Source organism: Pipistrellus hanaki, assembly GCF_964339955.1.
Source record: "Pipistrellus hanaki genome assembly, chromosome: 16".
NCBI classification, from domain to species: Eukaryota; Metazoa; Chordata; class Mammalia; order Chiroptera; family Vespertilionidae; genus Pipistrellus; species Pipistrellus hanaki.
The window spans coordinates 33,181,199-33,195,132 of NC_140518.1; the positions used below are offsets into that span (position 1 = coordinate 33,181,199).

The following is a 13,934-nucleotide window of genomic DNA, read 5'->3' on the forward strand; positions in this document are numbered from 1 at the left end:
CCAAGAAGCTTCCTTTGAGGGACAGGGTTAGCAAGGGTAATAGGGAGTGATTTAGTAGGAGGAGATTCCTGTGTTTCTAACTTGATGATAATGATGACAATGATTACCGGTATGACAATAATGGCTACCATTTACTGAGAGCTTAGCATTGGCCAAGGACAGGGCTGCTTTTCATGTATTTACTCATTAAAGTCTCACAATGGCCTGAGAAATAGATGCTATTATAATCCCTATTTTATAAGTGAACAAACTGAGGTTTAGAGTTAAACAATTTGCTCAAGGTCACAAAGCTAGTAAGTGACATAGCAGGGACTCCAGTGAGTCCAACTCCAAAGTCTGTGCTCTTACTAATAATACCAACCAGCACAGGGGCAGGGCCTAATCTGGATGGTGATCCCAGATCCATCCTGGAGTGGCTCGGCCTCACCAGGTCTCCCATAGCCTCGCCGAGGACCTGTGCAGTACACCCTGTGCAGTACACCATGCTCTCTACTCCAGTGGAGTCTTGGCTGAAAGTGGTTGGTAAAGTGTGTGGGGTCGCAGAGTCTAGGGTGGAAAGACAGGTGTTTCGGTAGCATCCCTAAGGAACTAGACTTTGTTATCTTCGTGAAGAATTATGCCTGAAGCTGGGACCGGTTTGGCTCAATGGATAGAGCGTCGGCTTGGGGACTGAAGGGACCCAGGTTCGATTCCGGTCAAGGGCATGTGCCGTGGTTGCGGGCATATCCCCAGTGGGGAGTGTGCAAGAGGCAGCTGATCGATGACTCTCTCTCATCGATGTTTCTAACTCTCTATCTCTCTCCCTTCCTCTCTGTACAAAATCAATAAAATATATATATATATATATATATATATATATATATATATATATATATATATATATATATATATAAAAAAAAAAGAATTATGCCTGAAGAAGTATCTACCTCTTCTCTCCCAATCAGCTTAAGTGACTCAGGCTTGTAGTCTGAGCACAGATGAGATATCAGGATGGGGCCAGAACTGCCACTATCCTAAGAGGTCTCAGGGGTCTGCGTGCTGTCTGCACTCATCTGACAACCCACAGGCTATAGTGTCACATGGTGCACTTCCAGAGAAACTCTGGGAAGGAGGAAGTAAACTACGTATTTACTTCCTTGTTCATGGGTTAACCTGGCCGGAGTGAGTGGGAATAGGATGCCTGACTGGCCCATGAGGGAACGTGGCCTCTGCCTGCTCTGATCAGGATACACTGGGTTATTGTGGGGCTCTGAGTGAGCTTGACTGAGGTCAAAGGAGGGTCAGCAAGGCTCGTCTGAGGTTTGCTCAGCTCTCACAGCAAACGAGGAAGTTCAGGGTTATGAAATTACACAGACCTGGGTAAGCAGGGTTTCCCAGGGGCCACTAACATACACGGAACCCAGAAGGCTCGTGGGAAAAGGAAGAAGTGGGCAGCGTGGCATGGGTCACAACCTTTGTCTGGTTAATAAGACTTGAAGGAGAGTGGGGGCACCGCCAAGGTCTGGGACCAGAGAACTGGACTGTTCCCCGCAGGAGAGAACGAACTGTGGCTCACCCCCTCTCTCTGGGCCTCACTTGCCTAACTTGATTTGGCACTGCAGGCTCCACTGGCCAGAGACATCTCTTACGGCAGTCCTGGAGAACTAGCTTTGCTGACCTTCCACGCTGCCTCAGCCTGCCGGTGTGGGTGAGATAACTGACTGAGCACTGCCCCACCCATGCTTCCCTACACAGTACCCAGGGCCTGGGTGGCACTGCTCTGTCCCGCCTGAAGCCTGGACACCCCGATGGCTTTAGCAACCCCACTGTCTCCTCCCATGCTAACAGCTCATTCTTTCCCATTATTCCCTGCCCAGGTTTCATCTGGGGAGTCTGGAATCGTGGGCTCAGCTTTATCCCTGGAACCTCCTCTGTCCTGGAAGCTGAGCCTGGATCATCAGGGGTGGGGTGGGGTTCTCCAGCTATTTTAATGAAGCCAGTCCAAGACTTTGCTGCTCTGAAGACTGAACCAAAGGTGGCCACTCTATCACTGTTTCAGATCACACACGACAGCTTCCAGCTGACATCTGGCTTCCCTGGCCTGTTGCTGATTTCATCCCTGCACCCCACCCTGCTCCACCAGGCGCTTGAGACTCTTGCGGGCCAAATGACTGTGCTGGCCTGCGGGTGACCTGGCCTCTGGCTGGAATTGCTTCCGTCCCCTTCCTTAAGTCCCACGTTCCTTCCCACCTAAGTCCCCTCTGTCTTTAACACTGTGGGGTAAAAAGAAGGTAAGAAGCAACCATCAGGCAAAAGTGAGCTGTGTGCACACACACCCAGACAGAGTTACCCACACCCAGACACACAGCAGGGCAGCTGGCAGTGATATTAAACACACACATGCGCCAACACCGCTGCACACTCACATTTACTCAGAACCCACAGACGGCGGGGAAGCTGGAAGCAGTGTTCAACTTAAACCGACACACAAGCCCAGGACCGACAGACCCACGGCATCAACCACCCCCAGAAAGACACGTACATACATGGCAGGGCACTGCCAGTGAGGTTTAGCAGGGGTAGGGACACAGGCTCACGCATGCTCACACTAGGGCGAGTGCACATGGTTTAGAGTGAAGCAAGGGCTACAGGAACAACCAAGGGCAAACAAACAAGAGAATTCCTTAATCACATCAGGATGTGCAGGAGGGAGGGAGGGAGGGAACGCGAGAGGGAGGGTAGCCGGGGGAGGGGTGACTTTCCACACGGGGCCAGCAATGTCAGCTCTTCCTGTACGTGTGCTAGAGGCTGGAGTTCAGGCCTGTGCTGCGCCGAGCTCCACACATCTATAAACTTGATCCTCAGCCTGAACCCTAACACCCCCCTCCACTCCCTTTCCTAAGCCTCCGGAGCTGCACATTATTAAACTCTTTCTTTCCCTCCCTTCTCCAATGCAACATTAAAAAGAAGCATCTGGAACTCGTAGCAGAGATGGAGGCATTGGGGTGGGACTGGCAGGAAGGGGCACCAGCAGAGTGCACTCTTGAGAAGTTGGCTGGTCACGTTAACACTGACACTGCTGCTCCGGGTGGTTATAAATAACCAGGGGTAGAAGCCATGGGCAGAGCAGGGCCGGAGGGGGAGGAAGGGGAGCCGTCCCTCTGCCACAGCGGGCTCTTCCCGCATAGTACCTCATCTTCCAGTTGTTTTCCCTCTTGGCTTCCCATTTCCTTTCCCATGGTGTCTGGGACGGGTGCCACTGACACATATTTTCCACCCTTGAATGCCAGCAGAGGCTCTTCTTGTCCACAAAGGGCTTCCAGAAAATACTTCAGCACTGTGACCCTTTTGCAGTCGGCTGCAATAACCTACAGGGCAAAAGGGAGAGAAGAAAAACAGCCTTTTCTGAAAAGGAAGATGAAGATGAGGAGACACTGTTGGCTGCGGAGCACATGGGAAATGTGTCAACATTGCTGGGCAAGGAGACAAATGAGTGTGCGGTGTGCATACATGTGTGACACGGGGAGCAAGACCTACGGGGAAAAAAATCATTACTGTCTCTCCTTAGGTCATCTTGAGGGTAGCAGACAACCCCAGAATCGATGATACGTATCCTCTGGGGTTGTGCCTCCCTCCTGCCTCCTGATAATAAAAAAGACTAAATTCTTTAAAGTTTGGTATCTAATTGATAGAAGGAAGGGTGGAGTGCCAACCACTGGCTTTCACAGAACACAACTTTCTGTACCCCTCACAGCCACTCTCCATTCTTCTCCAAGCTCCCCTCTCACCAGACTCCCAAAAGGAGAGCTTTCAGCTGAGTGCAAAATGAATGATGAGGGCTTTCTTGGCTGTTTCACTTCAGCCAGATCATTTTGGGCTTCCCCTGGCGGGTTCTGCCCCACCTAAGAGCTTCTCATACTCAGACTGGGCTCAGGCAGGAAATTGTTGTCAGAGGGAGACAGGCAAAGCAGGTGGGGGTGTTCACCAAAGCTCTGCTCCTCCAGGGTTCACGCCATCCTGCTCCCATGTGACCACATCAGCACATAAGCCAGTGCTGTCAGAGAAGCTGGGCTGATTTAGCTGAAATGAAATTCAACATATTGAGCAATCATCAAATTCGTGTCTCAGATAAGTCTCCATAGTCACCTTGTCTGGAGTCCTTCTCCTGTGAGACCACACACACATGGTGGCCTCACCTGCACACCCATCTGCTTTGCTTGCACTCCCTCCTGCCCTTTTCTCCATCTCCGGCCTCGGGGGTCCTCTCCTCCATGTGAAAGGGCACTCACCATGGCAGAGGAGGGGCCCCACTTGATCTGAAGCTCAGACGCTGGTGAAGGCCAATCCACTCAGGGAAACACACTTCAGTGGTCAGACATGCCACAGGGTGGCAGCCCGTTCTCATCATCACTGATTCCAGCCATACTGAGTGTCCCCTGCCCCCTCAAAGCTTTCCCACACCACAACACGAAAGGGAAGTCTATGTCTGAATCACACAGTAAAGTATGAACCTGGAGTCTGTCTTTGATTGTTTGCTCACTGTTTCACAGGTGCATTTGTTACTCCTTCACTCGAAAATAACCCCACTGGTGGCAAAGACTACATCTCCTAAGCTCCCTTCGCCAGGGAGTGGAGCACACAGGAAGCTCACAGTAACCACGGACAAACACAGAGAAACTCGGTTGAGTACCATAAGGAGTCACGAGGCAGGCATGATCCCTGTTGTCTGGACACTGTGGAAACAAGCATCACTCTATCACAGGTGCTACGTGACTCCCTCCTCTACCTCCTTTCCTAGCAAAACACGCTACTCTCCCTGCTCACCCTCACCATTGGTCCTGGAATCACTATGGGCCTGAATCCCAGGCTATGCACGTCAACTACCTCCACCCGAGACTAACCTAAAAGGTGCTCAGCTATCCAGGTAAGGCTTTGGAAAGAAGAGCTGTCTTGAGCTCGGGGTGCCTAGTCCTGGGCTTACATCTCTTTAAGGAGGAAGGAAGCTCTCCTTGGACCAGGGCAGGTAACCATGGATTCCATCGCGTGCATTCAAACATGTGATGAAGAAGGCTAGAAATACAGAAGCAGGGGCTAAAAGGCATTAAAGAACAGAGCTGAAATGAGTAATAGCCTGGCAGGCAGCACGCACAGTGGCCTCCCTGAATCCCCAGCCTCACACTTGCAGAGGAAACTTCTGCATTTCCACAAGACTGCCAGTTTCCTCTCTGTGGTCTAATTTTAACCACCTTGTCGTTACAGTGTGTGTCAGCCACCTGACCCCACTATGACCTCTGACCTTATGCCCCAGCTACTGCTTGCACTATGGAGAATTATGTAATGGGTCCAGGACTTTCCTTTTCAGTATGAGGCTGCAACTGCTGAATGGCGAGGAGGTGGGGGTTTAGAGGTGGGAGGGGGACAGAGAAGAAGCCTGCCAGGGTCCTTAGCATCACCTGGATGGTGAGAGGTTATGCCGGCACTCCTGCAACGTGCAGCAGAAATCTACCCAGAAGAGAAGAGTGTGCCCGTGCGTGTGTGCCGACAGCAGGGCAGGAAAATTCCCGCTGTCAGAACATAGGCCGGGTGGCATTCTGAGTGGCTCAGGAAGTGTGCAATTCCTGGCCAAGAGGGAGAAAGACCACATGTGTGGATGTGGATTCCTGCAGATGGGGATTTCCAGGGCACAGCGGGACCTAGAGATGCAGACATCCTGAGCCTGCCTGCACACATCCTTAGAGGATCACTGGGAACTGTCATTCACAGACTCAACAGCAAAATGGAACGCCCCCCTCCCAACAGTCCCTTTTTCATTTTCACTCTTTAGAAGCACCTGGTTTCCCCTGAGGTTTTGTTTACTAGGCCACTAGTCCCTCCCCAAAGGGCAAGGGCACTCTTGGCTGATTCTCAAAGGGGCTTTGATCCAGTGGGGTCTCTGAGCTGGTGCTCAGAGGCCTGAAAAGGATTCTACCTGTCTGGAGAAAGAAAAGTCACCCAACCTTTTAGAAGAGGGTCCCTGTTCCTTTGCGATCCAACTAGCAGGGGACCAGCTAAGATTGTACAGTCTCCTTATCTTTCTAGAGTGCACTGTGGGTGTGAGACATGGGGTTCTAGCTATTCAGTAAATGGGGGTCCGAGAGGCACAAAGACTAGGGCTTGCCCAGGGGCACCGAGAAGCCTTCTGTCTCTAGCTTGCTAGCCTGCCAGCTAAAGCATTCTGCTTCATGGTAGGAGAAATGTGCCTAGAGGGGTGAGGACCTGGTTCTCTTGGCCCTAGAGCTTCACAGATTGATGGGAACATCCTCCTAGACAAAGCCTCCAGCACTTGAATCTGGGGGACAAAAGTTTAAATTTGGTTAATAAGAGACATCATGATGGAAGAAGCCCTTCAAACCACCCACAAAGAGGCAACTCCAAGATAATCTCTGGCTGGCCCAGGAGGCTTCCTGGTAGGAGAGGGGTTAAAGCCAGGCTCCCTGCTTGGAGAGGAAGGAGTCCAGATGAAATGTATGACATAATCCCCACAACAGCTCTTTTCATGAGTATATTTTTCCATCCTGTATCAATGAAAAACAGAGAATGTAAATGGTATGTACATTGTAGCTCTGGGCAAACTCTGGATTCTCTAGAGGGGAGAGAGCTGGGCAGCATGGTGCTCCTTCCTGGGCTGTTAACAGGCTGTGCTGGACTGGGGCTAGAGAAGGGGAAAAGGGCTGGTGGCTAACGAGTACCCCAGGAAACCCGGGACCCTGTACCTTCTCAATGGCAGTCGTGGCCCTTCTGGAGGGAGACTCACTGCAGAGATTATTAGGAACTCTAGAATTAATGGACAGAATGTCTTACATAAATCACTCTAGTCAGCTTTGGAAACAAAACAGGGGCTTCAGGACAGGGAAAAGCTGAAAGTAAGGCACCCAGAGAAAGCTCCATTTCCTTCTGAGGACCATCCGAGGCAGCGTGTCTCATCAGTGGGAACTGAAACCTCTAGCTTCAGGGCTTCAGTTATCACCAGATTGGGTCCACACGCAAAGAACCAAGCAGAAAGGAAAACTGAAAGTGAGATGCGGCAAGGCGGTACAGGAGCTTGGCCAGTCCCAGGCTCAGTTCCTTAGAAAGACAGAATGTTAGCATGCACGGGGGTAGGTGGAGGCTGGAGTTAAGAGGAAGCTTAGGTCTTGAGAGAAGAAGGAAGAAACTTCTAGGTCAAGAGAGAAGAGGGAAGGCAGACTGAGTTACTGATCTTGGGAACCTGAGGGAATGACAGATAAGCCAAGAATGGAGTTCTCTGAGAACTGGTGACTCTCCACAGCCACTCAACAGAGGACATGCCCAGCTTGGGCAGAGATGCCCAGGTAGAAACAGAGAGATCGAGAGATCGAGAGAGAGATCTCTAAGCTGTCTTATGGAAGACAGGAGGGCAAGAGAGAGAAAAGGAACTGAGCACCAGGCACCAGAGTCTGCTGCAGTCTGAGTTGTAAGATTTAACACACACACCTCAGAGCACCATGGGGAAGGGAGGACACCTCCCACCACCCCTGGTCTAGCAAGGGAACAGGAGGCAGAGTCAGAGAGTGGAACCAGGCTCCTCTGGATGCAGACTCCAGGGACCGAGGAGCTCTTTTATCTCTGTTGGGTCCCCGTTTTCTCCATACAGACGTCCTGGAAGGCATGAGCATCACAGTGGATGGTTAGACTTTTCAAAACTTCTTTTTCTGAGCTTTTGATTTGGACAGAATCAGAATTTAAATTTGTATTATCAGCCAGTTCTATTTTATTTTTTTTTTTGTCTTAGAAAGTCCTGCTTGCTATTGCTCCTCTGGTTAAAGAGAAAAATCACACGGGTTTTCCCCTACAAACTCAAATTTACAGGTTGTTTTTCTTGTTTCTCTAAATGCAGTCAATTATTCTCACATTTGTTGAACCCTTCAATCAAACTTTATAGCTTGTTAATTTTACAGAATATCCTTAGAGCAAATAAGATGCAGAAAGGAAAGTGAAGTCTTGCTGAGATTATTAAGAAACCTTAAAATAGCCTACAAATCCACAACCAAGGCTGGTAAAATACAAGCTGTTTGGCTGGTTTTTGAGGTCAATTTGCAATGGGTTAATTATCATCTTCAATGAGTCAAGCCTACATTATTGGCTACAAGAAAATAAACTCAGATTAAAGTGTTTTGACAAACTGGGAACCTCTAGTTGTGCACAAGTCACTCTCACAGGAGACTGAAGGGTAGGTAGGACAATTCTGTAGTGGCCAAGGGTGGGTCAGCCTAAGTAGAGGCCTGCCAATTACAGTTCAGTTCCAGGGAATCCTCTGGAGCTGGGAAGACAGAGGAAATGCTTTATTCACATTCCTGGGGGGGGGGAGGGGGTTCCCAGGTGGGAAGCAGACTCCAGGGGCAGGGGGAAAGCTGGCCACAAGGATGAACAATCACTCTGTTACAGAGGTAACCGTTTACTACAGAGAGACAGACATTGGCAGCCAGCCTCCCTGAAGTAGAATGGAATTGAGAGAGCGTTAGAGCGGCAGAGAAAGGAAGAACCAATGCAGGGGCCAAATGACAAAGGGATCAGAGGGAGAGAAGACATGGGTACTTGTGCCAGATGTGTATCCTGACAACCCCTGGGCATACTGTCCAGGGGGACCAGCTCAATCAGCATTTCACGCTTTCCCTATCCCTGCTATAGCAGGACCTCATTTCTATGCAAGACAGCTAAGCATAAGTCTCTCCCTCAGTCCCTTTTGATCCTCATCTCTAGACCCAGCCCTCCCTAATTCTATAGTTGGTCTGGGCTAACTGAGGGGTCAGTGGGTCACAAGATGAAATGCTAACATCACTGGTGAACCTGTAGTTGTCACACCATTCCATGTGTCTGATCCCAACATCTGTGTTTCCTTCTCAGCAGAGGCTATGCGGGCCATTACAAATCAGCTGGCAATGTACAGATAGATGCCTGTTCAGAGCGGTATGCAGCCTGCTCAGGCCACCCATATCCCGCCTTGCTTCCTAGAAAGAGGAGCTCGGGAACTGGCAAATGGTTGGATGGGAAGAATTGGCAGTGGGGGGAGAGAATATACCAATAGTTTTATTGAAGATTCCAGAAAGTACAGGTACTTGGCTACTGCGAGGGAGATTATGTTCACACTGGAGAGAGTTGGGAGGACAGAGGAGTTGTGGAGTACACATCAGCAGTGAGAAGGTTAAGTACAGTGGGAAACACAGGTCCATTCTGGAAGAGGCAAGTTGAAGCAATACAGGGAGCTGGGCTTCATAGTCAGGCTATGAAACTTGAACCTGAGATCAAACCTTAACTGCCACTTACTAGCTGTGTTTCCTTAGATAAGTTACTTGAAGTCTCTGAGCCTCTGTTGCTCAAGTTGTTTGTGAGGTTCAAAGGAGATAATGCATAGCAAATATTTAGCAAGGTGCTCAATAAATAAGTGCTGTTATTTTCTTTCTTTCTTGCTGCGTCACTCTGCTCAGAGGCAGGAGGGGCACTCTGCCTAACACCACTGAGATGTGTGGAAACCAGACTCAGAGGTAAGGAAGGAAGCCTGGGGCTGGCACACAGCCTAGGGCTGAGGGGAGAGGCCCCGAATGCTCACCTGCATGTTGAAGCTGCTGAATTATTTTATTCAGAGCTAAGGTGTTGGATCCAGGCTGCAGGGCAGGCCATTGGTGGAGGGAGGACCCAGCTCTCTAGTTGTCGCTCTTCCTAATTCTCCCAAAAAATTCCTGGACTTAACCAGAGAGGCATGTATGTGTTTTATAGGACTCTAGAGGCCCTAAGGGTCTGGGCTTTAGGACAAGCACGCCAGCAATGCACACACCAGAAATAAAACCCTGCAGTGAACATCACAATTGCCTTGCCCACCTGGTCCCTTCATACTGGGGTGTGTGTGTGTCTTAGTCTTTATTAATAGTATCCTCCTTAAACAAGACCCTGCTGCATCCTTCTTCCAGGCCTCTCAATACAAGAGAAATGATGAGAAAAATTCCCGGTGAGGCATTTTCTACCCACCTGTATTTTCTGAGCTTGGACCTTCTGAACAGAGCCAGATAGGAGTCTGGGTTCTCCTGGGCAGAGTACAGCTTGCTCTTCTTAAACTGTTCCTCACAAAAAGAAACTACTCTCTCCCAGAGCGCCAAGCTCTGGCTGTGCGAGCAAGGTGAATTCTTACAGAGAGCGCGTCACAGAGAGCAAACCATAGGCAGCAGTGGATTGGACAGGCTGCAGTCCAATCTGCTTCCCCAGCAGAGTGCTCCGAGAGCAGCCACCCAAATTGGCAGGGTTAGGGGCGGATACTGGCACTGCCAACACAAGCCTGTCAGGTCTGGCTGGCTTCAGCTGGTCTGAAACCTGGAACACAGGCGCTGGGCCCTCACTCGCTGAACCAGCAGGGGAGGCTGCGAGCTCAGCCCCTGGGGATGAGAGCCCTTGCATCTGTCTGTCTGCAAGTATCCAATGCAGCCTGTTTCCATACTGCCAGTTAGTTTTGGGCCAGGAGCACTATTTCCTGGGCTCTAGCTGCTCTGAGCCACATTCTTATTTGCCTTCTGGACAGGCAAGATCAGGAGACCACCCCTTAGACTTCTGTTTAGGTTTCTTCACCAGATTTGTTTCTGGTTTTATTTATTTTGTGTGTGTGTGTGTGTGTGTGTGTGTGTGTGTGTGTGTGTTGCCCTTTCTGAGACACTGGCAGCATTCAACACATTTAGTCAACGTTCAATTAAACAAAATTTACAAAGTGCCTACTGTGTGCATTAGACACCTTCTAGGCCCTGAGGATTCCAGTAGAGAACAAAGCAAAGTCCTGTGCTCCAGTGGGGGGGAATGTGACAGAGGTGTTACTTCAAAGCCTCTCAGTATCAAAAGAGAAATAGCTCCTCACCCACACCCTTGCATTACCTAAAGCACTCTGGAGGGCAGAAGTCTCATTCCTCTTCTCTCAAGGGAAAAGGAAGAGGAAGCCTGAGGGGAAGAGAAGCTCCTGGTAGAGACCTGGCACAGCCTCCTTTATCCCTTTTACCCAGAAGGGTCCTGAGGAAGTCAGATGGGGAATTCCCTTGGGCTTAGCCTTGCTACAAGATTGAACTCCAACTTTTCTCAATGCTTTCCGTGATCTGGGCAAGCTCTCCAGCACCCACCCAGCCCTCCCCACTAGTATATTACCACTCTCACTTCTTGCTATTATTTCCTAATTCTCAACTCCAGGCCCCAGGCTACCTGTTCCATATTCCCTTGCATGCCATTTGCTCCCCTTTGCACCTTAACAGATTATTTCCTTAGCCTACAGTGACTCCACCTTTGTGCAATCAACTCATTCCCTTATCTTCCTTTGAGTTTGATAAAAAGCCACCTCACTCCCCTCCCGCCCACACATTTTCCCAAGGCTCTAAAGTGTGACATGGACTGTTAGACATTCTAGGCACACAAGAGAGAAACAAGGCGGATCTTGATTTCACCGAATTTTCAGTCTAGAGGGATTCTGCAGTAACTTGACACTCACCTCTTCCAAATGCACAGCGGTCCTTTCAGCATCCACGGGTTAGTCCCACACTTCCTTCATCTTCTCTGACCTCACAGCGGCCCTCAACACCGGTAATACTAATACGCCACAGAGTTACTGATCGTTCAGAGCCACAACGGAACCTCAATATCATCTCCCAGGGATCCAACCTTTTCTTGACTATTTCCGGTGGAAAAGGACACTGCCAGTGTCCCGAGGAAGCTTTTAAAACCACCACTACTTAATGAGAAACAAATAGGTAACTTTTATTATTACCTAACAAATGTTCCCCCTGCTAACCTTCGGTTCAGACCATGCTGTATGAAAGGTCTGCTACTGTCTTGAATCTACAAGGGGGCTCACTTCCTACTAGGGAACCCATTCCGTTTTTTCACTTTTCTAAATTGATAAAAACGCCGGTCCCTTTTAAACCCCTATCTGCCTCCCAGTGCTTCTAATTCTGTCCTCTCTCCAGGCCACATAAAAAAACAACAAAAAACACACTCTAATTTATGCTTCTACATGACTGGCCTCAAATTATTTGAAGTCTGCTGTGTTATACCTTCTCTAGGCTAAACAGTCCCACTTCCTTCAACTGTTCCTCACTTCAACTGTCTCCTAAACATCCTGCTTATTTTTCACTAAGACTTTCACTGAGACTACTGTGTCTCCTGTAGGAGTGCCCCCATGTGAGCTGGCGGCAGAGAACAGAGTTGAACATCTTGTTCCATTATTGATACCTTAATTCAATGAATAGACTAAAACGGCTTTGGTTTTGCTGTTCATCACCTTGACTAACACATTATGAGCTTTTAATGAACAAATTTCCAAAATGTTTTCACATATGTAACTAAATAGTATCTCCTCCCCACTAAGTGCAAGTACGCCACTAACTAGTCCCTTTTAATAACGTTCCTTCACTGAGGTATCCCATGTTATAAGAAACACTATTATTTAGTACTAGAGGCCCAGTGCACAAAATTCGTGCACTGGGGATTGGGGGGGGGGGTCCCCCTCAGCCCAGCCTGCACCCTCTCCAATCTGGGACCCCTTGGGGGATATTCAACTGCCGGCAGTTGGACATCCCTCTCACAATCTGGGACTGCTGGCTCCCAACCACTTGCCTGCCTGCCAGCCTGATCAATGCCTAACTGCTCCCCTGCCAGCCCGATCAATGCCTAACTGCTCCCCTGCTGGCCCAATCACCTCCAACTGCCCTCCTGCTGGCCTGGTCCCCACAACTGTCCTCCTCTGCTGGTCTGGTTGCCCCCAACTGCCCTCCCCTGCAGGTCTGGTCCCCCCAGCTACCCTCCCCTGCTGGCCTGATCGCCCACAACCACCCTCCCTTGCCAGCCATCTTGTGGCAGCCATCTTTGACCACATGGGGGCGGCCATGTTGCGCAAGGGCGTGAGGGTCAATTTGCATATTACTTGTTACTTGCTATGTGCAGCTGACTTTTTGGATAAGGTTAAGGTTATGCATTTATTCTTTCTTATTTGATTTCATCTTGTTATGTACTTCTTTCATTCTAGCCTGTAAAGTTCCCTTTGGATCTTAAATTTGTCATCTGAGAATGTATTCCCTCTCAAGTTCAAGATATCCATAACTTGATCTGCTGATTAGTTTATGCTTATCAATATCTTTTCCCATTAATCTATCCTATTTTCTCTCCTAAGTAAGTTTCCTAAGGGCAGACGAAGTAATTTGTATGTACACACACACAGAAAATCTATCTGCAGCATACACTATGGGTATTAGGACAATGGGGATGACTCATCGTGGGAGGCAAATGGCAGCCTCAGGACCTTAGGACAATTCCAGGGGCCATGGTGATCATGGAGAGGTGCTAACCACGTTGTCCACTATGTGAGTCATGCTCCTTGGGTTGAATTGCACACAGACACCCTGGCAGATTCAGAGATGCTACTTTCTGCTTTAGGTGGAGTTCCCCATGAAGTCTGGGCTCAATAACCTGGGATAGGTGCTCTCTTGACAAACTGCTTTCAGAGTTTCTAGTTTGAAATAAGATACCACAAGAAGCCAAGCTCTGGGCATATCACACGTTGCTGTAAGTAGAGGCTGTTGCCCCAGGGTAACACATCTCAGCAAGAGGTGAGACTTACGCTCTTCAAAGCACTGGTGTTATGCTCTTGGAAATATTACACCAAAGAAATATCTTGAGAATCCCCACAGCAAATTAAAATATAAAAAATACAGAAATTCTCTGAGGTTAGGGCTGAAGTAGAAGGCTACTATAAATTGCATTTTTGAGTCCTACATCTAGAGTCCTGAGTATCAAATGTGGCTAATAGTATCTCTCAGTTGGAGACAAGACAAGCTTTGATAACTAAACCTAATAAAGTCTATTTATGAGGTATAAGTAAGGCAAATGTTGGCACACAGAAGAAGCTAAATAAGTATTAGTTCCCTTTCTTCACCTCTGAA

General features: G+C 49.0%; 1 protein-coding gene across 2 annotated transcripts in view; it reads right to left on the reverse strand.

Moving 5' to 3' along the window:
- The window catches only part of SMG6 (SMG6 nonsense mediated mRNA decay factor), a 224,512-nt gene that overhangs the window by 21,213 nt on the left and 189,365 nt on the right, over positions 1-13,934 (reverse strand). The window contains exon 14 of one of the 2 annotated variants that reach the window (XM_084862836.1): positions 3,171-3,347. The exons of the other annotated variant lie outside the window; for it this stretch is intronic. Coding sequence (XP_084718962.1) covers positions 3,171-3,347 — 177 coding nt within the window. The remainder of the gene's footprint in view (positions 1-3,170; positions 3,348-13,934) is intronic. 2 annotated transcript variants of the gene reach the window in all.